Source organism: Scyliorhinus canicula, chromosome 2 (assembly GCF_902713615.1).
Source record: "Scyliorhinus canicula chromosome 2, sScyCan1.1, whole genome shotgun sequence".
Classification (NCBI taxonomy): Eukaryota; Metazoa; Chordata; class Chondrichthyes; order Carcharhiniformes; family Scyliorhinidae; genus Scyliorhinus; species Scyliorhinus canicula.
This window is the reverse complement of record NC_052147.1, coordinates 57032610-57056653: the sequence shown is the minus strand read 5'-3', so window position 1 is coordinate 57056653 and position 24044 is coordinate 57032610. Positions and strand designations below refer to the sequence as shown.

Sequence of the window (24044 nt, the reverse complement as noted above, 5' to 3'; positions counted from 1 at the left end):
CATCAGAATTTAAGCTACAACCTTCTTGATCTGATGACTTAGCTACTCACTAAGCTCATTTTAATATATTTGTTCCTTTTCACCAAGAGACAGTAAGACCTTAGTCAATCTGTTTGCCCAATATATAAATAGATTAAAATCATCCTTGATTGTTGCAATAGGTACCTTTCTTACATACCCCTTTACATTTTTTCCTGTATGGTCTCTTCAACAGTGTAATCAGGCGGCCTATAAACTACCCATACAAGCGGCCTTTTCTATTTCTCTACCCAAGCTGATTAAATATCTTTCTATTTTGAGTTACAGTCATATCTCCATATTGTACTAATGTCATCCTTAACTAACCGAGCTACCAGAGTTTCTCCACAGATGCTGCCAGATCTGCTGAGTTTATCCAGCTTTTTCTGTTTTTGTTTAGCATCTGCAGTCTTTTGCTTTTGCTTTTATTTTCGGACTACGACCATGCCTTTCCCAATTTTCTCTCTTTTCAAAATGTCAAATACCCTCAAATTCAGATTCTAACCTTGTCTTGCAGCCATGGCTCTATATAAAGGCTACATTTCTATCTGTGCTCACCGTTCATCTATTTTATTAAAAATTCTGCACATATTTCAATACAGAACCTTTAACTTTATCTTTTTACCATTTTTTCCCCTGCTGGTGCACCCTCCCCTGCTGATGCACCCCTAAGTTGTATGCTTTGTCCCTTCCTGCCACTATCTGGCTATCATTAACCAAAATGCCACCCTGCTGTACTACACAGTTCTCTTTACCACATCGCTCCTCACATGATCACTTCCCCAATTTAAAGCCCTCTCTATCACCCTAGTTATGCAACTAAACTGATTTAACGACTGTAATTCAACAAGCCATTCAAGAATCATGTTCGCAAATACTGGAAATATGCATGCTGCCTTATGGTTTTCATCATCAAATCGTGGGATAGTGCAAAATTGGCATTGGATCATTCAAAAAGTGCAGAAGGTTCAATTCAGTGGACGGAGAGGAAGGTAATTTGTTGTGGAGATGATTCTGAAACAAAAAGTGCCCAAAGTTGGGTCCTTACGATCATTTCATAACCAAAGTGATTCAGAATGAATTTGATGAATGCTATGTTACGGACGCCTGGTCAGCTCTCAACAGAGGTTATGCTGGACCAGATGGAATATTTTTTAAAGTTTTAATGCATTGTGCAAAGATTGATTTTCATTCCAGGAGTAATAAGATAAGAAATACGGCTTAGTTATTTAATGATATACGTTATTGAAACAAAAAGAAAACAATACTTAAACCTTTACTTCAGTTCCAACATTAACAATTACATGCAGTTTCTTAACGTAACATATTAGTTCCCATTAAACAACATTTCCAATAAACATATAGCGCTCATTTTACTTGCATAGACCGGCTAAGATGATACTTGTATATACAAAGCAATTCTCTGCTGTAGTCACATTCCTTTAGAACCATTTTTGAAAGTCCCGTTTATTTAAAAGAACAAAGCTATGCCATTCATATGCAACTAACCTTCCATTGACGGACAAATAGATCATCAGACTCTGATGGGCTGATGGCTGGTCAAATCCCAAATGACCATGGATCTTGAGGGGATCATCCTGGCTTAATTGATGCACCCTGTGTATTCCTACTAACAAGGTTCCCACTAACGAGGTTAAGTCTGAATGGGACGAGGTACCTCCAGCTGTGAGCTTCTACCTCTACTCTGCTGCTAGCAGTCTTTTCCTTCATTCTGTTTAACCCCTGAATTGCTTGCTACATCTTGGACCCCATTTTGGAGCCACGTTTCCATTCTGGACCCAAGTTCCTAACAGCTCCCTATCATGAGAGCTGTGTCAGATGCCAAAGACTGAATTTTATTATTTTGTACAATTAATATATTTAATAAACCTTGCCACATTTATTTAAAATGAATAACTGCTGTTGTGGTTACTTCATATTTCACAATAATAAGCACCCAGCAGTTCACATTTTGTATTCTGCGTGTAAGCTGATCCCCATTTGAAGGTTAACTTCTACCAACCTATAACGTTGTAAAATGTTTGACCCACCCAGATGCGCTGATATGCAGTCTTTCACTGCCTTAGTGGCCCCGATAGTTGTTCGCCGGTTCGGGTTTCATACTGCCTCCCAGGCCCAGGGCGAATCGATAAGTGACTATTTGGCCCGTTGGTGCAAACTGGCTGAAACCTGCGCGTTTGGCACCACACTGAATGAAAACCCTACAAGACCGTTTTGTCTGTGGAATCCACGACATGGCAACACAACAAAAATTTTTTAGCGGAAACACGCCTGCATCTGCAGCGGATGGTTGAGATGGCCATCTTTCGACAGAGTGCGAAGCAGGTTGCCCTGGAACTCAAGGGTATGGTGGTCCTAAATCTAGGTTGCTCGACCAACTGCCATTTGATTTTGTCACCACGAGAAGAAGCGGGCCCCCAATAGTGGGACGATTACTGCAGGGACGCAGGCTACGGTCACGGTGGTCTGGAAAGCTGTCGCATGGCCTGCCCTGACCTAGAGGACCCAGGCGTCAAATACAGGCCGGCAACAGTGGGTCGAAGTGACAGCCTGTGAGGGCCCACCCCCCCCTGCTGTTCGGCCGAGCACGCAAAGACTCATTATAATCTGCATGCCGCTGCCACTGGTTGCTCCAATCCACGTTGCCCTGAGGGGAATGGGTACTCCATCCGAATGGAACTTGATACCATAACAACGGTCTCCATAGTCAGCCACTGCATGTTTGATAAGATCCGGTCGGGCCTCCAGATATTAGCCCTATGAGACACCGGTGTCCAGCTTGTCTCTCTCACCGGTGAACCATTAGCGACTGCAGTCACATCGATCCCAGTTACATATGAGCAACAGTCAGCAATTCTATTTCTGGTGGTGCATGGAAGTGGGCTATGTTTGCTTCGCCGCGACTGGCTGCAGCACCTCCGTCTTAATTGGCAGTGGGTTTGCCACATGTACCCGCATGGACTGGAAGGGGTCTTGGCGAGCTTCCCCACCATTTTTCAGGAGAGCCTGGGCGCCATACAGGGAGCAGTGGCCCGGATCATTGTTGACCCATTGGCGCAGCCACGCTATTTCCGAGCCCGACCAATCCCATGTGCTCAAGACTTAATGTGGAGAAGTGTGAGGTGATTCACTTTGGAAAGAATAACAGAAATGCGGAATATTTGGCTAATGGTAAAATTCTTGGTAGTGTGGATGAGCAGAGGGATCTCGGTGTCCATGTACATAGATCCCTGAAAGTTGCCACCCAGGTTGATAGGGTTGTGAAGAAGGCCTATGGTGTGTTGGCCTTTATTGGTAGAGGGATTGAGTTCCGGAGCCATGAGGTCATGTTGCAGTTGTACAAAACTCTCGTACGGCCGCATTTGGAGTATTGCGTACAGTTCTGGTCGCCTCATTATAGGAAGGACGTGGACGCTTTGGAACGGGTGCAGAGGAGATTTACCAGGATGTTGCCTGGTATGGAGGGAAAATCTTATGAGGAAAGGCTGATGGACTTGAGGTTGTTTTCGTTAGAGAGAAGAAGGTTAAGAGGTGACTTAATAGAGGCATACAAAATGATCAGAGGGTTAGATAGGGTGGACAGCGAGAGCCTTCTCCCGCGGATGGAGGTGGCTAGCACGAGGGGACATAGCCTTAAATTGAGGGGTAATAGATATAGGACAGAGGTCAGAGGTGGGTTTTTTACGCAAAGAGTGGTGAGGCCGTGGAATGCCCTACCTGCAACAGTAGTGAACACGCCAACATTGAGGGCATTTAAAAATTTATTGGATAAGCATATGGATGATAAGGACATAGTGTAGGTTAGATGGCCTTTAGATTTTTTCCATGTCGGTGCAACATCGAGGGCCGAAGGGCCTGTACTGCGCTGTATCGTTCTATGTTCTAAGACCCAAGGTGGATGTCGAATTGGAACGTTTGGGCATTATACACACCATTCAGTTCTCCGACTGAGCAGTCCTGATCTGCCTGTGATGAAGCCTGATGGCTCTGTATGCCTGTGCGGCGATTATGAGATGATGGTGAACTCTGTCTTGCGTCTGGACCATTACCCAATCCCTCGCATCAAGGATTTACATGTAAAACTCAGTGGAGATTGAACCTTTGTGAAGCTGGACATAAGCCACGCATACCTCCTATGTTTCCCCAGCTCGTGATGCTTTGTGACAATAAATATGCACAGAGGGTTAGACTAATATACCCGGTTGCCTTTCGGGGTCCCTTCAGCATGCTATCTTTCAAAGTGTGATGGAAAATATCTTGCGTGGCTATGATTACGGGCTTCTTCGACCAGGAACATTTATGGAACCTGACCAAAGTCTTGTGGTGTTTTGAGAGTCCACTCCAGCAGGCGAAATACGTTTTCAATGCGGCCAAAGTCATGTATCTGGTTTACTGCGTGGGCCACCATGGCCTACACCCTGTTGAGGACAAGATGCTGGCCATCCGACAGGCCCCCGTCCGAGGAGAGGTGATGAAACTCCATTCTTTCCTGGGCCTCATGAGCTATCACGGGAAATTCATCTCGCACCTAAAGGAGGGTTTGATCGTAGTCCTGTAGCCCTAGGAGTAAAAAGTGGATGGAGGTGCACCAAATGCAGGCCTGTTTAGGGGGGTGGGGGGGGGGGGGGGATCTGTGCAGTCAATTTCCTTATCCCCCTCCCCCGCATTCCATATGCTTTGATCCGGCATTGGGTCCTGTTGCTGGCTGCATGAGTATTGGGGGCCAAGATTCCCCACATGGATGTGTTGAGGTGCTTCCCCACTAGGCCACGACGCCAGCATCAGCCAATGAGGTCGTTGTCGCCCTCCATTTCATGGACCCCTTGCCGGTCTCAGTGTCTTGTATTCAAGGTTGGACCCAGACGGACCTGAAGTTATCCTGTGTCCGCCACATCATTCGGTATGGAGCCCAGCACCGGCTTTGCCGGACAATTTGAAGGCCTGTACTTCCCAAATTCAGGAGCAAAGCATTGAAGACAGTATTATTCTATGGGGAATGCATATGGTGGTTACTATTAACTTTGCAGGTCTGTTCCAAGGGGCGATATTTGCCGTCATCGCGGACACCCACTCCGGGCGGCCTTCACGAGTGCAGAATTGCCACGTACACACCACCCTGTACCACCCGGCCTGCAGTGGATTGTTCGAATGCATGGTTCAAACAAGGCATGAAGAAGCAGACCTTTGGATCTTCGGAGACTCGATTGGCATGAATCTTGTTCTGCTATCTGACCATGCTGCATGTCACGACTGGGTTGCGCTGGCCGATGCTGACACAGCACCAGATTGAGCCTGGTAATTGTGGACATTGCTGGGAAGGTCTGCTGTGGACAGGTCAGAACCGGGAAGGATGCAGGTCGTCTCACACCTTTGCGCGGTTTTGCCCCTGGAGACTCGATACAAGTCTGAAATTTTGGCGACAGTGCCTCATGGGTGCCAGGCGTGTTGTTGTCGCAGTTCAGGCTGATCGCTTACCAAGTGAGGGCACATAGAGCAGTACAGCACAGAACAGGCCCTTCGGCCCTCGATGTTGTGCCGAGCAATGATCGCCCTACTCAAACCCACGTATCCACCCTATACCCGTAACCCAACAACCCCCCCCTTAACCTTACTTTTTTAGGACACTACGGGCAATTTAGCATGGCCAATCCACCTAACCCGCACATCTTTGGACTGTGGGAGGAAACCGGAGCACCCGGAGGAAACCCACGCACACACGGGGAGGACGTGCAGACTCCGCACAGACAGTGACCCAGCCGGGAATCGAACCTGGGACCCTGGAGCTGTGAAGCATTTATGCTAACCACCATGCTACTGTGCTGCCCCAATGGGTGGTCCATATGTCAGTTGGACTCCTGGCCTGCACAAGGCCAGGAGTCCAACTGACATATGGACCACCTCCATAGCAGTCACCCCTGACGACTGTTGCCAACGTGATCTAGGAGACGGAAATGCCGGGTGTACCTGACCGAATCCGACTCCAACATGGACATTCAGCCACCGGCGGAGACTGCCGTACCTTGCCCGTGCCTCTTTGACGCTCCACGCGCAAACCTCCGGAGCCCGCACAGACGACTCCCAAGTGCCGTCCTAGGGCAAAGAGAACGAGGGGTCCCTCCCGCCAGTCTGCTGACGCGGACGCTACTCCAGACTTTGAGGTTGGAGGGAAGGAATGTTAAAACCCCCACAGTGGTCACTGGGTCTGCACAATCCGTTTGTTTCCCTGTGACCTCCACAGAACATGAACTTCCCAGTAGTCGGGACTTCCCTTTTAACGAGAGGACTCCTCTTGGTATAAAAACCCCTAACCTGGGTGACCCTTACCTGGGTGCAGGTCGAAGAGGGGAACTCTGTGGGAAGTGGAGAGTTATTGTGTACCAATAATAAATCAGTATTGGTGTATCCTGCCTACTGTTAAAAGTGTATTCTACAAAAGACATGGGTATTTTAAAAAAATCTTCAGATCATGACCGTTGTATAGGCCTTCTCCTACGCTGCAGGTTAAGGCCCTAAAGGGGTCTGTCTGAAGTCCAAAAATGGACCTGCTGAGTTTGGGTTTCCCTCGCATGAGAATCACATCCTGCCTCCTTTTCCCCTACTGACAAAAATTGGATCTGTCGGAAGTGAATGAGCAATTTCCACATCAAGGTCCCACTCCCGATTTTAAGGCCTGTAGAATCTTCCTGACTGCATTAAAATCTGGCCATATGTCTGTGTATGAAGCCCAAATATATATATATATATTTTTTTTGTTTTGCTTGCTTTGCACTCTTGAAGGTTAGATGGCACCGCACAAGAATTTCGATGCCTAAGTTTCCAAGATGGCATGTCTTGAAATTTGAAACTTTACTCTGTGATTCTGTTTTTGTGGGGCAGGTGAGAGAGCAAACAGTGAAGCGTTCTGCTGTAGAATTTATTAATTGCAGGCTAATCCATGGCATGCAATTTTTCTAGTTAAAGGCAGCAGTCTGAACCCATGTATTTTTACACGAATCATAATGTATGAACTCCATTGAAATTTGCTTGAAATAATTCTGCAGCAAAACTTGCAAAATCTCACCAAAGATAATGGCTCAAATTATATTGAATATAACGTCTCAAAAATAAAATTTCTAATTGGTTTTATTATTTTACCAGCTTTCAGTTCCCATATAAACTGATCCTGCACCACTTGTTTATTGTTTGTTTATTATCAGCCATGATTGAATGGTGGAGCAGACTTGATGGGCCTGAATGGCCTAATTCTATAATAATCTTTATTAGCGTGTCACAAGTTGGCTCACATTAACACTGCAATTAAGTTACTGTGAAAATCTGCTCCTATGTCTTACGGTCTTATGGTTTATTGATAAAATTTGAAACATGTACCAAGGTACAGTGAAAAGTATTGCTCTGCATACAGACCTGACCGATCACGCCATAAATATATACAACATACAAAAAATAATTACAACTGTAAAAAGGGAAAAATACACACAAATCTATTTAATATGTAGATGAGAAATTCAAGAGTTTAGTAGCAGCAGGTCTGCTGTAGCAGCAGGTTTGAATCTGCTAGAACGAGTTCTCAAACTTTTGTATCTTCCAGCCAATGGAAGAAGTTGGAAAAAAGAATACCCAGGTGTGTTGCCCAAGTCAGTAGATTGAAGATGGGCTTGCGTGATGGACTGAGCTGTATTCACAACTCTCTGTAATTCCATAGAATACAATCCCTATTGTGCAGAAAGAGGCTATTTGGCCCATCAAGTCCTTGGAAAGAGCACCCTACCTAAGCCCACACCTCCACCATATCCCACCTAACCTTTTTGGGTACTAGGGGCAATTTAGCATAGCCAATCCACCTAACCTGTACATTTTTCTTGTAATTGGTAAGAGTCATTGTGGACATGCCAAATTTCCTGTTGTTGTGCTTTTTTCATCGCAACTTCGGCATGGGTGGACCAGGACAAATTGTTGGGAATATTCACTTTGTACATCCCTTTCACGTCATTGTACCTGTGGTTGGCACAGTGTTAAAACTAGCATTCAGAAAAGTTAAACTATCAATGAACATGATCGCTGAGTTGCTCCAAACTTAAACAGAGCACAGGAAGCTTTTGCTGTTGCATCAAAGTCACATACAAAACCTCACGGTTCTATATGATCATGGCTGCACTTGGGTTGCGCCGCCCTAGCCGACAACTCTCAGATGGCTCCACGTGTGGGAACTTATTACAGGGGCCCTCTATTTGTTGTTCAGTGGTACATCTTCCTTTTCTCGTCATTGTATTTACAGGTACTTTAAACTATAACTATCCTCGGCTCTGGCTATTGGAATGCAAGTAGGCTTTACGCGGCATCCAAAAACCTAACTTTTGCTTAAAGGATACTCTATCTGTAATATATAATCTCCAACTCCGTGCACACTTATCTTGCCTATTAACCTTATGAGTGTTAGCTTATCAGAATGGTTGGAAATCCAAGTATACTACATCCGCTGGTCCCCTTTATTACCTTAGTTACATCCTCCAAGAACTCCATTAAATTCATTGAGCAACATTTCCCTTTAGTAAAACCATATTTAGTAAAATCACATATCTCCAGTAACATGTTAACCAACATAAAACCGTAGAACAAAGAGTGTTGCACATTATTAAACAGCACAGCAGTGAAAAGCTTTCTTGCAAGCTAATGTTCTGAAGTATTTGCATAATTCACTCGTGGTAGTGGATTTTCTTTCTTAAATGCATAAAGGGGCTTTTCACAGTAACTTCATTGAAGCCGACTTGTGACAATAAGCTATTATTATTATTATTATTATTATTATTATTATTATATAAATTGTTAATCAGTGATTCGTCTGATGGCTTGTCATCTTCGGTTATCTTTAATGGTCAATGTTGAGTTCATTCAACATTGACTAATCAGCAGTGAATTTTAACCTGTCCTTGCCCAATGTTTGCTGGATAACAACCAAGAGAAAAACCCTGGTCAGCTGCTTTCTTTCATATTGTAACACACCACCCACTCCAACCAAACTTCCATGAATTTTATTCTGACAAAAACTAGCTAACTCACCATACATTTGGGATAAAACCTGGCACTTCCATGATCCATCTCTGATTGCATTTCTAAAATCTCAAACTCTATTTATTTATTTTTGGCTAAACTATGACCTAATTTACAATGCTCATAAGCTGCATATTGCCCCTTAGTTGGGAAAATGAATTGGTACTCTAATTGGGTACACTGCCGTGAGGCAGCAGTGCTAACCACCGCCATCATGCTGGCCTATGGGCCAGCATTTATTGCCCATCTCTAAATGTTCTTGAACTTAGTGGTTTATTGGGCCGTTTCAGAAGACATTTGAGAGTCAACCACATTGCTGTGGGTCTGGTCTGGAGTCACATGTAGGCCAGATGAGGTAAGGATGGCAGATTTCCTTTCCGAAAGGACATTGACGAGCCAGGTGGATTTTTAACAATCGACTATCATTTCATGGTCATCATTAGACTTATTTCCAGATTTTTATTGAATTCAAATTCCACTATCTGTCATTGTGGGAGTCAAACCCAGGTCCCCAGAGCATTACCTTGGACTACTAATCCAATGACAATACCACTATGCCATCACCAATGCATAGCATTTAATGCATTACTTTCACATTTTATTTGCACTTCAATCAAATGTACTATCTATTTGTTTTTCGCTACAACAGCTACAGATTGAAAGTCCTCTGTTCTATTCCAACAAATTGACTCTCTTAACCCCAAAGTTTTCAATTTTCACAACTGTAATATAATTTTACATAGTCATTCACATGACATTCTGATTTCTTTTTGAATTGCACATAATTGTTCATGTTTTATAACCTCAATGAACTGAATTAAATCTGTAGAGCAGAAGTAAAAGGTCATGCTTTTCCCTTGGATTAGGCTGGATTCAAATCCAAATCTCTTGGTGCAAAGACAACAATGTAACCCTACAGTGTCACTTTATTGCTCACTTGGAGTTGATTTCAAGCATGCCAAATCCAAATGTGTTTAAAAATGAAGACATATTTGACATTAGCATGATGTTCTTGTGGCTCGTTGCTCTGGTTTCTACACCTTGCTCGACAAACTTCATTTTCTGAGGGATTTTTGTGAGCATTGTTTATTGCTAATTTACATGTTTGAATGTCTTGTCAATTCCTAATTATCCTATTCTAACAGATATAAGGCATCCTGAAGAACTCTCACTCCTGAGGAAACCTAAAGATCCAACAAAGAAGAAAAGGCGAAAAGTTGAAGAAAAGGATCAAGGTGAAGATGATGCATTGGAGTTGGAGGGACCTTTAATTACTCCAGGATCAGGTCTGTAAAAGTGTGCTTGCTGCAAGAAAGAAAAAGATGTTCTTTGGGGTAGGGTGAAAAAAATGAATATTGACCTTTCGGTCTGATTGACGGAGGCTGCATTCTTCCTCATCTGCAAGATATGTTGCATAATTTACATGCCCCCTTTTATTCTACCAATGGCTTACAAGTCAAAACATTTTACATAATCTGTCATAGAGTTTACAGTGCAGAAGGAGGCCATTCGGCCCATTGGGTTTGCACGGCCCTTGGAAAGAGCACCCTACCTAACCTACCCTATCCCAGTAAACCCACCTAACCTTTTTTTATTGGAACACTAAGGGGCAATTTAGAATGGTCAATCCCCCTAACCTACACATCTTTGGACTGTAGGAGGAAATGGGAGTACCCGGAGGTATCCCACGCAGACAGTGACCGTGCTGTGACGCAACGGTGCTAACCACTGTGCTACCGTGTCACCCTCATGCTACACTAAAGGGAAGGTAGATATGGGCATGCAATACTTGTATTCTATAATCACTATACAGATAACACTTTTCATAAAATGTTGTAACAGCTCCAGAGGACCATGGGCTGCTGTCCCCTTTGAGAGCTGACTGGTGGTAATTTAACCTGAGAGTCACCCCATATCTGGCACGGGGCAGAGTTAAAAAGGTGGGGAATTCATGAATAATAATGTTCAGGAATTGAACTCATGCTATTGGCATCCCTCTGCATCACAGCCTCTGCAGCTAACTGACCCCTGTTCACTTTTCATAAATATTAGGGCACGGTGGTTAGCACTGTCGCCTCACGGCACTGAGGACCTGATCCTAGCCTCAGGCCACTGACCGTGGGGAGTTTGCACATTCTTCCTGTGCTTGCGTGAATATCACCCCCATAACCCAAAGATGTTCAGGGTAGGTGGCTTGGACAGGCTAAATTGCCCCTTATTTATTTTTAAAAAAGAATTGGGTATATTTGTGCTTGAACCAATTTTGTTTTTTGTCGGCACTCTCAATTAAGCTTGAATATTCAAACTGATCCATTTTTAAATTTTTAATATGGAAATCTAATCTGTAACTTTGACTGTTGCAGAGCAGTGACAGGGAAATAGTACATAAGAATTAGGAGCAGGAGTAGGCCATATGGCCTCACGAGCTAGTAGAACCCAGCATTCTGCGTTACACCTAAACGTAGATCACTAATGATATCACTTCAGCAGAGCCCACACAACTGCTTCATTTCTGACCTTTTAACCTGTGTGACCATTTGGTAATCTGACACTGTTTCAGCTGACATGGCAATTAAATGTGTCTTGCAGCCCTGGACATAAATGAGAAGTAACAAAGGAACTGAAAAGTCATCTTAAAATCCTCCTGATCTATTTTGAGTACCATTGTATACACCAGGGGCGCCCAGATAATGTCCGGATTTCGACCACAAGAAGCATCTATTTTGCTCATGCTCTTCTAATGTAAAAGCTCTAACTGGGACAGCGGTATTAAGAAGAGTGCAGCATATGTAGCTGCAAATTGCAACTTTGGAACATTTATGCATTGTATCTCTCAATTGCAGCATCAAAGTGCAAGTTGCTTAAAGCATATGGACTTAATTGTTTAATGTCAGTCCTGATAAACTCAGTTATTAGCTACCAGTTATCAGCTACAATGTGTTTATGACCTTCGATACGAGGGTTTAAGTTTCGGACTTCCTCCTTTAATGTTTGTTTTTAGAAAAATTGGAGTGTAACTGCTAAGGCATGCTGACTTGAAATTGTAAATTAATTATTATACCCATTGAAGTTTTATGAGGTTAACTTAATAATTGAAGCCAAATAATATCTACCAACCATTCCATTTCTAAAGAGGACGCTCCAGTTGCACTGAAAAGGGTGTTATAGTGAAATGAGAAACTATTTTCTGCCAGAAGCCTTCCACATATTAGAAATGTCTTTTCTTCTTTCAAAATCTGCATATATCGTTTATATGCTACTTAGGAATGAAAAATGTACGTTATATGAAGTAAGTATTGTGCATTTCTGAAGCTTTCGCCACACCACTGCATTTGCTAATTTATTTAAACCATTTGTCATTTATTGAGGCTTTTATACATCTAATTTAGGATGTAAATGAGGTATTTGCAATCTAAACACCTTGTATCACAAAACACCTGATTCTCATCAAAACTGCAAGGACAGATTAATCGGTCTTTTAAATGGTAAAATCTAAAAACTGGGATGGCGCAGTGGTTAGCACCACTGCCTCACACACCGAGGACCCAGGTTCGATCCCGCCCCCCAATCATTGTCCATGTGGAGTTGACACATTCTCTCCATGTCTGTGTGGGTCTCAGCCCCACAACACACAGAGGAGAGAGATCTTGGAGCTAAAATAGAGAAATCATAAAAAGCTCGTACGCAAGTATGAAGAATAACTTAAAATGGTAAAATGATGTTGGTCTTTATCTCAAGGGGACTGGAATACAAACGGATAGAAGTTATGTTATTAATGTTATGCTCTGGTTAAATACCATTTAAAGTTTTCCCTTCAGCTTTGGGCATCCCTCCTTGGGAAGAGTATAGCAGGTTTGGAGGGCACAGCACAGATGATACTGATGTTAAAAAGAGTTCAATTATAAAGTGAAATATTGCCTAGATTGACCTCTTAAAGACTAGTTTTGATCTAATTGAGGCAAATAAGATGATTAAAGGACAGATCTACTTCCTCTGGTGAGAGGAATCAGAACAAGTGGGCATAACCTAAAATTTGAGCCAGACCAAAGTGTAGTGGACATCTGGATTTCTCTTCCACCCCAAAGGCTTGAGGCTAGATCAACAAATTTCAAACCGGAGATTGGTAGATTGATGTTAGGTAAGGGGATTCTAGGTTACAGAGCCAAATTGAGTAAAGATACAGATCAATCCTAATCTAATTGAATGGCAGAGCAGGCTTGAGGGCTGAATTACCTCTTGTTTGTTGTATGGTAGAGTTCTTCAAGGTTTCAAAGATCAGAGAGACAACATCCGCTCTTTGTTGAGACTTAATTGCAGATGCACCTTTGCTAAAGGTTTTCAACATTTGCTTGTTTGGAGTTATGTCCTGAGTTTGATCGGCACTCATTTACAGGGGTTTAATTTAGTCCACCATCCCTATTTGGATAACAAAATTGTTGAATAACATTGCATCATTGAAGCTGGGTCAAAAGTCAAATAGAGGTCCTTTGCACGGTACATCTGGATGCAGAATGCAGCAATTACCAGAGCAGAAATGGCCTGCTTTTTAAATAGAATAACAGATCTGCTAAAGAAATGACAAATATTGAACTATTGTCCTCTATGATCTGTCTTCCTAGGGAGAAATGCTTTTCCTTAAATATTTTCTTATTCCAAGAACTTACAAACTTGTGATGTCCAACCTCCCTTGAGGGAAGCTACATTCTTGGCAGCTCGAGCCAAGATTCAACCACAGTTGTTTCCACTCACAATCTGTTCGGACACAAAGCAGACAATTCTTCTGGTAGCTCCCCAATTCCAGCTTGGCCTGTTAATGAAAGAGCTTTCTAATCAGTGAATATCATTCTGGTGTTTTGATAACCCAATCTGAAGGTGTGCAAATTGGAAAAGGGTTGAAGATTGATAGTTGGAAAAATGTTCAGTATTCGCATGGCTGGAGTTGTCTCCTGAGTTTGTTTGGTACTCATTTGGAGGGGTTTAGTTTAGCCTACCCATCTCTATTTGGATAGCAAAATTGTTGAATAATGTCCCAACATTGAAGTTGGAGTCAAAGTACCCGATCTAGTAGTCTAAATCTCATTGTTCAGAGTTCTTCTGAATATCATTTGGGTCTTTCTCGTAAATTAGATGCAAGAAATTAGCTATTGTGTATTGACTAAATGAACTTCAAACATTAGTGTATGTATCAGCCAAAAGTTGCATTATTTGGACAGAAGTATTCTTGCCATGACTACTTTGCCATGGGGATGGTCATCGGGTAAAAATTGGTCTCAACACCTATCTCAACTTTACCCATAGTATTTCAATACAATTCCCTCCCCCCCGCCCCACACCCCCCCAGTACAAATCGCTTTGGTTCCTGAATCAGTCATGTGAAAGGTTCCTGAATCAAAGTCCTTTGTAGTAATTTGAATTACTAGTGACCCCTGGGCATCTAGACTCAATATTTTCCTCCACCTAGCATTACTCCTCCAGAAAGTACTTGTTTTGTAAACTTCCGAAAATTGTTTATTCATACCTAACATTTACCCTGACTCCCTACTGTTTTGAGTTTAACTAATAGTCTTTCACCTGAAACTTTGTTAAATGTTTTTTACAAGTCTAGGTTCAACATGAAATAGGGCTTGCCATTATTCATAGAAGTTGAGGGTGTCTTTATGACAGGATTTTCCCTTCTGAACACTTGTTGATCGTTGTTAACTACATTAATATTGTGCAAAAATAGGTAACAAGTTAATGGTAATCCTCAGATAGCTAGAACCACGTGTGGTGTGATGAGCGAAGCTTATTCTTCGGGATTCAAGAACAATCTAAATTTTTTGCTCGGCTAGCTATTGAAATTTAAAGTAGAACAGTGCTGCATTCTAGAAGGAACTTTTTTCTTTCCACACAGTTTAAGTGTAAGCAAAACATGGAAGTTTACAGTGTAGGATATAAAGGGCATGATTCTCCGTTCCTCCGGCTGCATGTTTCTTGCGCGCCATTCGCGGGCTGCGGGATTCTATCCTCCGCCGCTTGTCAATTGGATTTTGCAATGAAACCACCCTATGTCACCGCAAAACCCATTAGCAGAGGTGCTGCCAGCGGGAAAAGTGAATCCCGACGACCGGAGAATTCCGGCCCACGGCTGCAGATCTGGGTCACATTGCTCAATTGTTCGGCGTGACTGTGTTCCACAATTAAAATACCACTCGGGATTATCATCCTCTGCATTAAAGGATGTTTGAAATTGTGGTAACAGAAAGAAGAAATCCAATTTCTTTGGCTGAAAATATATATTTTACAGCTATACCTTGCGATGGAATATTTAATAAAAGCAGACGTCGTTAGAAGTCCACAGCGGATCCAGGTGAAAATGCAAGTTAACATTTTGGGTATAGATCTTTTGCCTGAGCTGAAAAATAAGTGATTCCCTTAATAGGAGTAAACAAAATTTTAAGCCTTTTATTTGTACTGCTGAAATGTTACATCTGGAAATACTTATGTTGTCTTCCTTTTATTTCATAGTCAATGAGATTAAAAATATACCCAGTTGGTCCTAGTGAGTTTATTACGATATGTATTACCCAAACTGGATACAATTAAATGTTTTTCAACAGAAATTGTAAATGTTAATTACTTTAACCAAAAGAATTGGCTTCACTTGGAATAACCGTATTCCCCACATGCCAAAGATAGCAATGTATTGCACGTATAGTACGAGGATTTTTTTTTTTGTAGCTTCATCTTCAAAGCTACAAATAAAATGCCTATCTCAGTGCTAATACTATAAACTGGTGAAGCTCTTTTGTCATATTGGAGCACCATATATTATGTGCATATTTGTTTACTTTAAAAATTGAATAATAGAACTCATAAAATGGAGGCCTTCACTCTTGGCTTGGAAAGCTTGGTCATCCCTAACAACTTGATAATGTTATTTCAAAGACTGCATATGGAAAAATATCAAATCTCATTGCTAATGCTTTGTGTATTCAAAGCTCACACATGGTATTACGTAATTGCTAGAGACCAGGCTCTGGTGTGGGTTATTTCTTTTCTTCCATATATAGTATGCTAAATGAATTGCAAGAAAAATGAATACAAGCTATTTTAACCCAGCATCACTCATGTACTATAAAATGAGCAGTACGTGTGTTTTAACTTTTTCACTGATTTCCAAATGAATGACGCATTCATTTTTGACTAAATTAGACTAAGTTCTTTTTAAACCACAGGGAAAGTAACTGTTCAGCTTCAATGACGGGCCTTCAGTAAAACTTTGTGACATGCATACCAGCATTTTTCAAGTCTTATATTGGTTTCCTGTCATTTATTAATTGCTAAATCACTTCTAAGACCCTAGTGAAATTCATTGCAAATGAAGTCCACTTCTTTCAATAAAATCTTGTGAATTGTTAAATCCACAACAACAGCAAAATCATTCGCATTCATATTTAAAGTCTTTAATGAATCACAAAATTGTGTTCAGAAAGACTCTCAATCTTTTGTTGGCATCAGATGAGGTATAATTACCCAATACAACCAATCCTACTCGGTGTCTTAATCAATTGTATGTGAATGGCATACTTTGGGAGGGTGTCAATTTGTGAGGGAAGTAAGCCGGTAGACTGCATGAACCTGTTGTTGTTGTATGTTAGAGAAGGAGTAGATTCCCATAGGGGGAACATCTTTTTGGAAAACTCGCTCATAAAAACAAGGATTAAATTGTTTGAGGAGGATGATATTGCAGTATTAGACTTTGACATTTAGAACATCAAGGTGACAAAAACAAACTGCCATGTATAGGTTCTACAATACTAATTGCAGATATGTCGTCATCTACAGAATAAAGTTATTTGGGGAACAGATATGAGAACACATTCTCCAATATCCAAAGTTTAAGTGCTGTTGTGGTTTGACAATAAGTATTGCATTGTGAAATTGAACCTGATGAAAAGAAACCAGTTTCCATGAAAGGCGGGAAGAAAACTGAAGAAAATGCCAACCAAGGGCACCAAGAGAAGAGACAGTCGAGGAACGAGAGTTGAGCCATCTCTCAAGTGATGAAGCTGGTCCACCCCAACATTGGCATCTCCTCCAAGGCCACGAGCATCATGAAATCGTCCGGCAATTACATCTTTGAGCTCGTTGAGGGTGATGCTTCCTGCCTCGCCCATTATAACAAGCGCAGCACCATCACTCCCAGGAGATTGCAATGAAGTTACTGTGAAAAGCCCCTAGTCGCCATATTCTGCCGCCTGTTCGGGTACATAGAATGAGAATTCAAAATGTCCAAATTACCTAACAGCACGTCTTTCGGGACCTGTGGGAGAAACCAAAACACCCGGAGGAAACACGGGGAGAACGTGCCGACTCCGTGCAGACAGTGACCAAGCCGGCAATCGAACCTGTGACACTGGCAATGTGAAGCCACAATGCTAACCACTCTGCTACCGTGCCGCCGCAGAACAGTTTGCAGATCCAGACCGTCATGCACCTGCTGTCGCCTAGGGAACTGGCCAAGCATGCCGTGAGGGGACAAAGGTGGTGACCAAGTGCACCAGCTCCAAGTAAAACTGTACGCTGTTCTGGGAAAACTAATCCAACTTGTCCAACTTATCATTCTTTTTTTAACGTGACTACTTTTTGTACGAATTACAGTCTCATTAATTCTAATTAAAGTAGTTTGCCATTTCAGCATATGCAATTCCTGCAGTATTTATATTCAAATTATTTAAGACAAACAAGATTTTGAGCAGAAACACGTGAGCTTTTTTAAAATTGTGCTCCCTTGGAAGAATTGAGAGTGTTCAATTGATGGAAAGGTTTAAAGCCACTGTGTATATTTTTCTGCAATTTCCAGTACATGCTATCTGTACAGAAGTTTGGACTGTTCGCCAGAGCTTTCTGATCACCAAGAATGAATTGCAGAATTATACTGCAAAATTCTCTTTTTTTTCCTTCAGAATTTCAAACATCACTGATGCTCTTGCTGACTGGAGGGGTGTGAGAAACAGTTGCACAGGCACCAGTGACCATAGTGTGAATGCACAGCTGTTCCTGATGCCAATTTCCATTTCATTTCATTTTCCGGTTGTTGTCGGGTATTACAGTGGATACGTTCAGTGAGCAGGAGTAAATAGCAGATTGAGTATAAGGTAGGAAAATGTGAAGTTGTCCACTTTGGCAGGAAGAATAGAAAAGCAGAATATTGATTTATGTTTGAAAGACTGCATCCTGTCTTCATCCTTTTGAAGCTTTTATCATTATCCAGCCAGTTCACAATTCTTGTCATTTTCACAACCATGTAAAATTCATTACTTAAAGTGATCTGTGAACTAAGAATTTGTCTGTGTATGTAGCCCCCTTTAATTTGTGAATGGTTCAATTTAAATGAACCCAGCAGACACGTTTCAGTCTCAATCAAGATAAGGATTAGCTATTGCAAAAACTAGTGCTGAAAGTAACTTAGATGAAAGTGATAAAAGCTATTCTCTGAAATACAGGTACAAATATTAAAAGTAGATGGAAGATAAAAAGATATAAAATCAGCCTCCAAGATATTGTTGCAGACATGTTGCTTGAATTCCTTTTTTCCAAAACGAAGAGGTTGAAACTTAGATTCTGTTTCGCAACGGTGATGCCGTCTGTAGTTGAAGAGCTGGAGTTCGCCTTTGCAGGTGGACTCAGCAGGTCTTCTATGAGAGAGAAAGTTTTGTATTCCTTGCCAATTCTAGCACTTGGCAGCTTGCCTGAACTCCTTTGGCAGAACAGCAGTTGATTTTTTTTTAATGCCTTTCACTTTGTCCTCCCTTGGCAGAGAACCCCCACTGAACTTGTTTCTGAGAACTCTTCCTGAGGCTCTGCACCGTAATTGGCTGTTCGCAGCCAGTCTTGATAATTCCAAAACTTTAAATGGCTGCTATCCCAAAGGCGATGTTTCCATATTAGGTGGAACATAATCTCATCGATTTGTCTTTTTAGATGAAGTAATTAACCTTTGTAATGTCTCGGCTGTTACTTTGAATAGTTCCCATTCTCCCAGGTGTGAGAAATGAAGCCACAATGAGTTTCTGTTTACCTTGGTGGTATTCACCAAGCCAGTGGCCCTGATTCTGACCCCTGCAGACCCCCACTGTATACCGTCCTCCAGTTTGCAAAACAAACCATTTACCACAATCTGTTGTTTCTTGTACTTGCCAATTTTATATGCATGCTGCCACTGTCCCTTTTATTCCATGGGCTTCAACTTTGTTGACACGCCTATTGTGCGGCCGTTCATCATCAAATGCTTTCTGGACTTTAGGCAGTCAATGTACACCACATCAGCATGTCCTGTTCCACCCTTTTCCCTCACTAACAACTCAAATTGTGAGTTAGACATGATTTGCCATTAGCAAATCTATGCTGTGCTTCCTTAAAAAAGATGCCCCTGAATGGAAGGGTCAGGATGGGTCAACTTCCTTCCTGATCCATAATTATTTTGTAATCTTGGATGTCCCACAGATTTAAATTTACCACTCCTGATTGGATGGTCTGCTAACTTTCAGCTTGGTCCTGTGATTTATTTCTTAATGTTGTTTTCTGAAGTTCCAATCTGAAATTTAAGAACTAGGAGCAGGAGTAGGCCATCTGGCCCCTCGAGCCTGCTCCGCCATTCAATGAGATCATGGCTGATCTTTTGTGGACTCAGCTCCACTTTCCGGCCTGAACACCATAACCCTTAATCCCTTTATTCTTCAAAAAACTATCTATCTTTATCTTTAAAAACATTTAATGAAGGAGCCTCTACTGCTTCACAGTGCAAGGAATTCCATAGATTCACAACCCTTTGGGTGAAGAAGTTCCTCCTAAACTCAGTCCTAAATATACTTCCCCTTGTATTGAGGCTGTGCCCCCTAGTTCTGCTTTCACCCGCCAGTGGAAACCACCTGCCCGCATCTATCCTATCTATTCCTTTCATAATTTTATGTGTTTCTATAAGATCCCCCCCCCCCTCATCCTTCTAAATTCCGAGTACAGTCCCAGTCTACTCAAGCTCTCCTCGTAATCCAACCCTTTTCGCTCTGGGATTAACCTAGTGAATCTCCTCTGCACACCCTCCAGCGCCAGTACGTCCTTTCTCAGGTAAGGGGACCAAAACTGAACACAATACTCCAGGTGCGGCCTCACTAACACCTTATACAATTGCAGCATAACCTCCCTAGTCTTAAACTCCATCCCTCTAGCAATGAAGGACAAAATTCCATTTGCCTTCTTAATCACCAGTTGCACCTGTAAACCAACGTTTTGCGACTCATGCACGAGCACACCCAGGTCTCTCTGCACAGTCGCATGTTTTAACATTTAATCATTTAAATAATAATTCCGTTTGCTGTTATTCCTACCAAAATGGATAACCTCACATTTGTCAACATTGTATTCCATCTGCCAGACCCTAGCCCATTCACTTAACCTATCTAAATCCCTCTGCAGACTTCCAGTATCCTCTGCACTTTTCGCTTTACCACTCATCTTAGTGTCGCCTGCAAACATGGACACATTACCCTTGGTCCCCAACTCTAAATCATCTATGTAAATTGTGAACAATTGTGGGCCCAACACTGATCCCTGAGGGACACCACTAGCTACTGATTGCCAACCAGAGAAACACCCATTAATCCCCATTCTTTGCTTTCTATTAATTAACCAATCCTCTATCCATGCTACTACTTTACCCTTAATACCATGCATCTTTATCTTATGAAGCAACCTTTTGTGTGGCACCTTGTCAAAGGCTTTCTGGAAATCCAGATATACCACATCCATTGGCTCCTTGTTATCTATCGCACTGGTAATGTCCTCAAAAAATTCCACTAAATTAGTTAGGCATAACCTGCCCTTTATGAACCCATGCTGCGCCATCCCAATGGGACAATTTCTATCCAGATGCCTCGTTATTTCTTCCTTGATAGATTCCAGCATCTTCCCTACTACCGAAGTTAAGCTCACTGGCCTATAATTACCTGCTCTCTGCCTACTAAATTATCACTAGTGCATTTGCAATTTCCCTAGCCATCTCTTTTAGCACTCTGGGATGCATTCCATCAGGGCCAGGAGACTTGTCTACCTTTAGTCCCATTAGCTAGCCCGTCACTACCTCATTAGTGATAACAATCCTCTCAAGGTCCTCACCTGTCATAGCCTGTCACTGGCATGTTATTTGTGTCTTCCACTGTGAAGACCGACCCAAAAAACCTGTTCAGTTCCTCAGCCATTTCCTCATCTCCCATTATTAAAACTCCCTTCTCATCCTGTAAAGGACCAATATTTACCTTAGCCACTCTTTTTTGTTTTATATATTTGTAGAAACTTTTACTATCTGCTTTTATATTCTGAGCAAGTTTACTCTTATAATCTATCTTACTCTTCTTTATAGCTTTTTTAGTAGCTTTCTGTTGCCCCCTAAAGATTTCCCAGTCCTCTAGTCTCCCACTAATCTTTGCCACTTTGTATGCATTTTCCTTCAATTTGATACTCTCCCTTATTTCCTTAGATATCCATGGTCAGTTTTCCCTCTTTCTACCGTCCTTCCTTTTTGTTGGTATAAACCTTTGCTGAGCACTGTGAAAAATCGCTTGGAAGGTTCTCCACTGTTCCTCAACTGTTCCACCATAAAGTCTTTGCTCCCAGTCTACCTTAGCTAGTTCTTCTCTCATACCATTGTAATCTCCTTTGTTTAAGCACAAAACACGAGTATTTGATTTTACCGTCTCACCCTCCATCTGTATTTTAAATTCCACCATATTGTGATCGCTCCTTCCGAGAGGATCCCTAACTATGAGATCATGAATCAATCCTGTCTCTACACAGGACAAGATCTAGGACCACTTGTTCCCTCGTAGGTTCCATTACATACTGTGCTAGGAAACTATCGCAGATTCATTCTATAAACTCCTCCTCAAGGCTGCCTTGACCGACCTGGTTAAACCAATCGACATGTAGATTAAAATACCCCATGATAACTGCTGTACCATTTCTACCTGCATCCGTTATTTCTTTGTTTATTGCCTTCCCCACCATAATGTTACTATTTGGTGGCCTATAGACTACTCCTATCTGTGACTTTTTCGCCTTACTATTCCTGATTTCCACCCAAATGGATTCAACCTTACCCTCCATAGCACCGATGTTATCCCTTACTATTGCCCGGATCTCATCCTTAAATAACAGAGCTACACCACCTCCCTTACCATCCACTCTGTCCTTCCAAATAGTTTGATACCCTTGAATATTTAACTCCCAGTCGTGACCATCCTTTAACCATGTTTCAGTAATGACCACTAAATCATACTCATTCACGATGATTTGCACCATCAACTCATTTACCTTATTCCGAATACTACGAACATTCAGGTAAAGTACACTTGTGTGCTTTTTTACCTGTTTTGAATCTTAGCACCTCGATCAGTAACCTCTCCTAAGTTATATTCCCTCTTAACTTTTCTAATTTTTCTTGTCATTGAACCCATATCTTCATGTAACAACTTGCCGCGTCGCTTACCATTATGTTTTTACTTCCCATTTTATTCCTTTTAGTATTACTGGGCCTATTCACTGAGCTCCCCTCAGTCACTGTACCTTGTACTGTCGCCCTTTTTGATTTTTGACTGTGGCTTCTCTGCCTTACACTTTCCCCCTTACTTCCTTTTGCTTCTGTCCTTGTTTTACTACCTTCCAACTTCCTGCATCGGTTCCCATCCTCCTGCCACATTAGTTTAAACCCTCCCCAACAGCTGTAGCAAACCGCCCCCCCCCCAGGCCAGGACATCGGTTTAAGTTATTTGTGTTCATTTCATCTGATCCATTAGCTTTTGCTGCCACTGTTTAACACTGGCACGCAGTTTTCATTCATACCTTGAATGCTTTTTTAAAAAATAACTTTGCTACAGGAAATGGTGGTGAACAGTTTAGTAGTTATCCTTCCTTTCTGAACACAAAACCTTCTGCAGAAAACTAGTTTGAAATTCAGTTAATGAGTTAGTTGTACAAATGCTGATTGTTCTGATAGTTGGATAGTCAGGGCTGTTGAGTAAGGTGTGAACAAATCTGTCATTATCTTTACAATCAAAGACAAAACTGGACAAGCTTGAATCTTGTGAAATTTGAACAATGTTTGTTAGTGAGCAGGTGTAGGAATGTGATAGGATTGTTTCCCAGTCTTCAAATGAAGTTGGCTTCCGCAGTCCATGGGATGAAGTCAGGATTTGAAGGGAGGTGGAAACAAATTGATGATGTTTCTCCTTACTAACTTCAACTGACATGTTGCCCTTGCAATTCTTCCTTGTCCAGCTGTGTAAAGATATCTCCCTTCAGCTGAGCTCACGTTGGGGGAAAGAAGAGAAATGCACAATTTTAGTATACAGTTGCCAAGTTGAACTTCCAATAAAGAGGGTCTATGGAGCAAGATGGGATTGTAATTGGAGGAATTTTTTAATCCAAAAGTTGAGGTTTTGTGCTCCATTCTTTCCAAGATCTAAAGTAAAACCGAAATGGTTGGCAGACAACGAGGTGGAAAATGTGTAATGTAGTCATAATCAACTAGCCTCCTGAAATACTCTTTTTGATTTCAGGAAAATTAATAATTTTGACTTTCTTCCTGGTTTAGGTTCATTTCAAACAATGGCAAGATGCCCTTATCTAATTGAAAGTAACAGGCAGGAAATTCTCCTGCTTTTGGAGTGCTTTTCTGTTATGGCCACATAAATTAAATAGCTAATTTTGACAGGCTATTGTTATGGCACAGGGTTTAGAGAACCCCAAAGTATATCATGGAGTTTATCCGACCCACAACTTTTAATAGATTGGGGTTATGGGGACCACACGGCCTTACTCTGCAGATGTGATGCAAACAGAGATCTACAGTACTTTTAAATTAAAACAATGTTTAATAATGAAACCAGTCAACCCTTTATAAACCCACAGTAAACATCTTA

The 24044-nt window shown here is 41.8% G+C and overlaps 1 protein-coding gene across 7 annotated transcripts in view; it reads left to right on the top strand.

The window, feature by feature from the left end:
* LOC119954105 (fermitin family homolog 2) overlaps positions 1 to 24044 on the top strand; it is a 168522-nt gene that overhangs the window by 74527 nt on the left and 69951 nt on the right. For all 7 annotated transcript variants that reach the window (XM_038779006.1, XM_038779049.1, XM_038779032.1 and 4 more), the window contains exon 4: positions 10233 to 10373. In XM_038779006.1, the coding sequence (XP_038634934.1) occupies positions 10233 to 10373 (141 nt within the window). The remainder of the gene's footprint in view (positions 1 to 10232; positions 10374 to 24044) is intronic.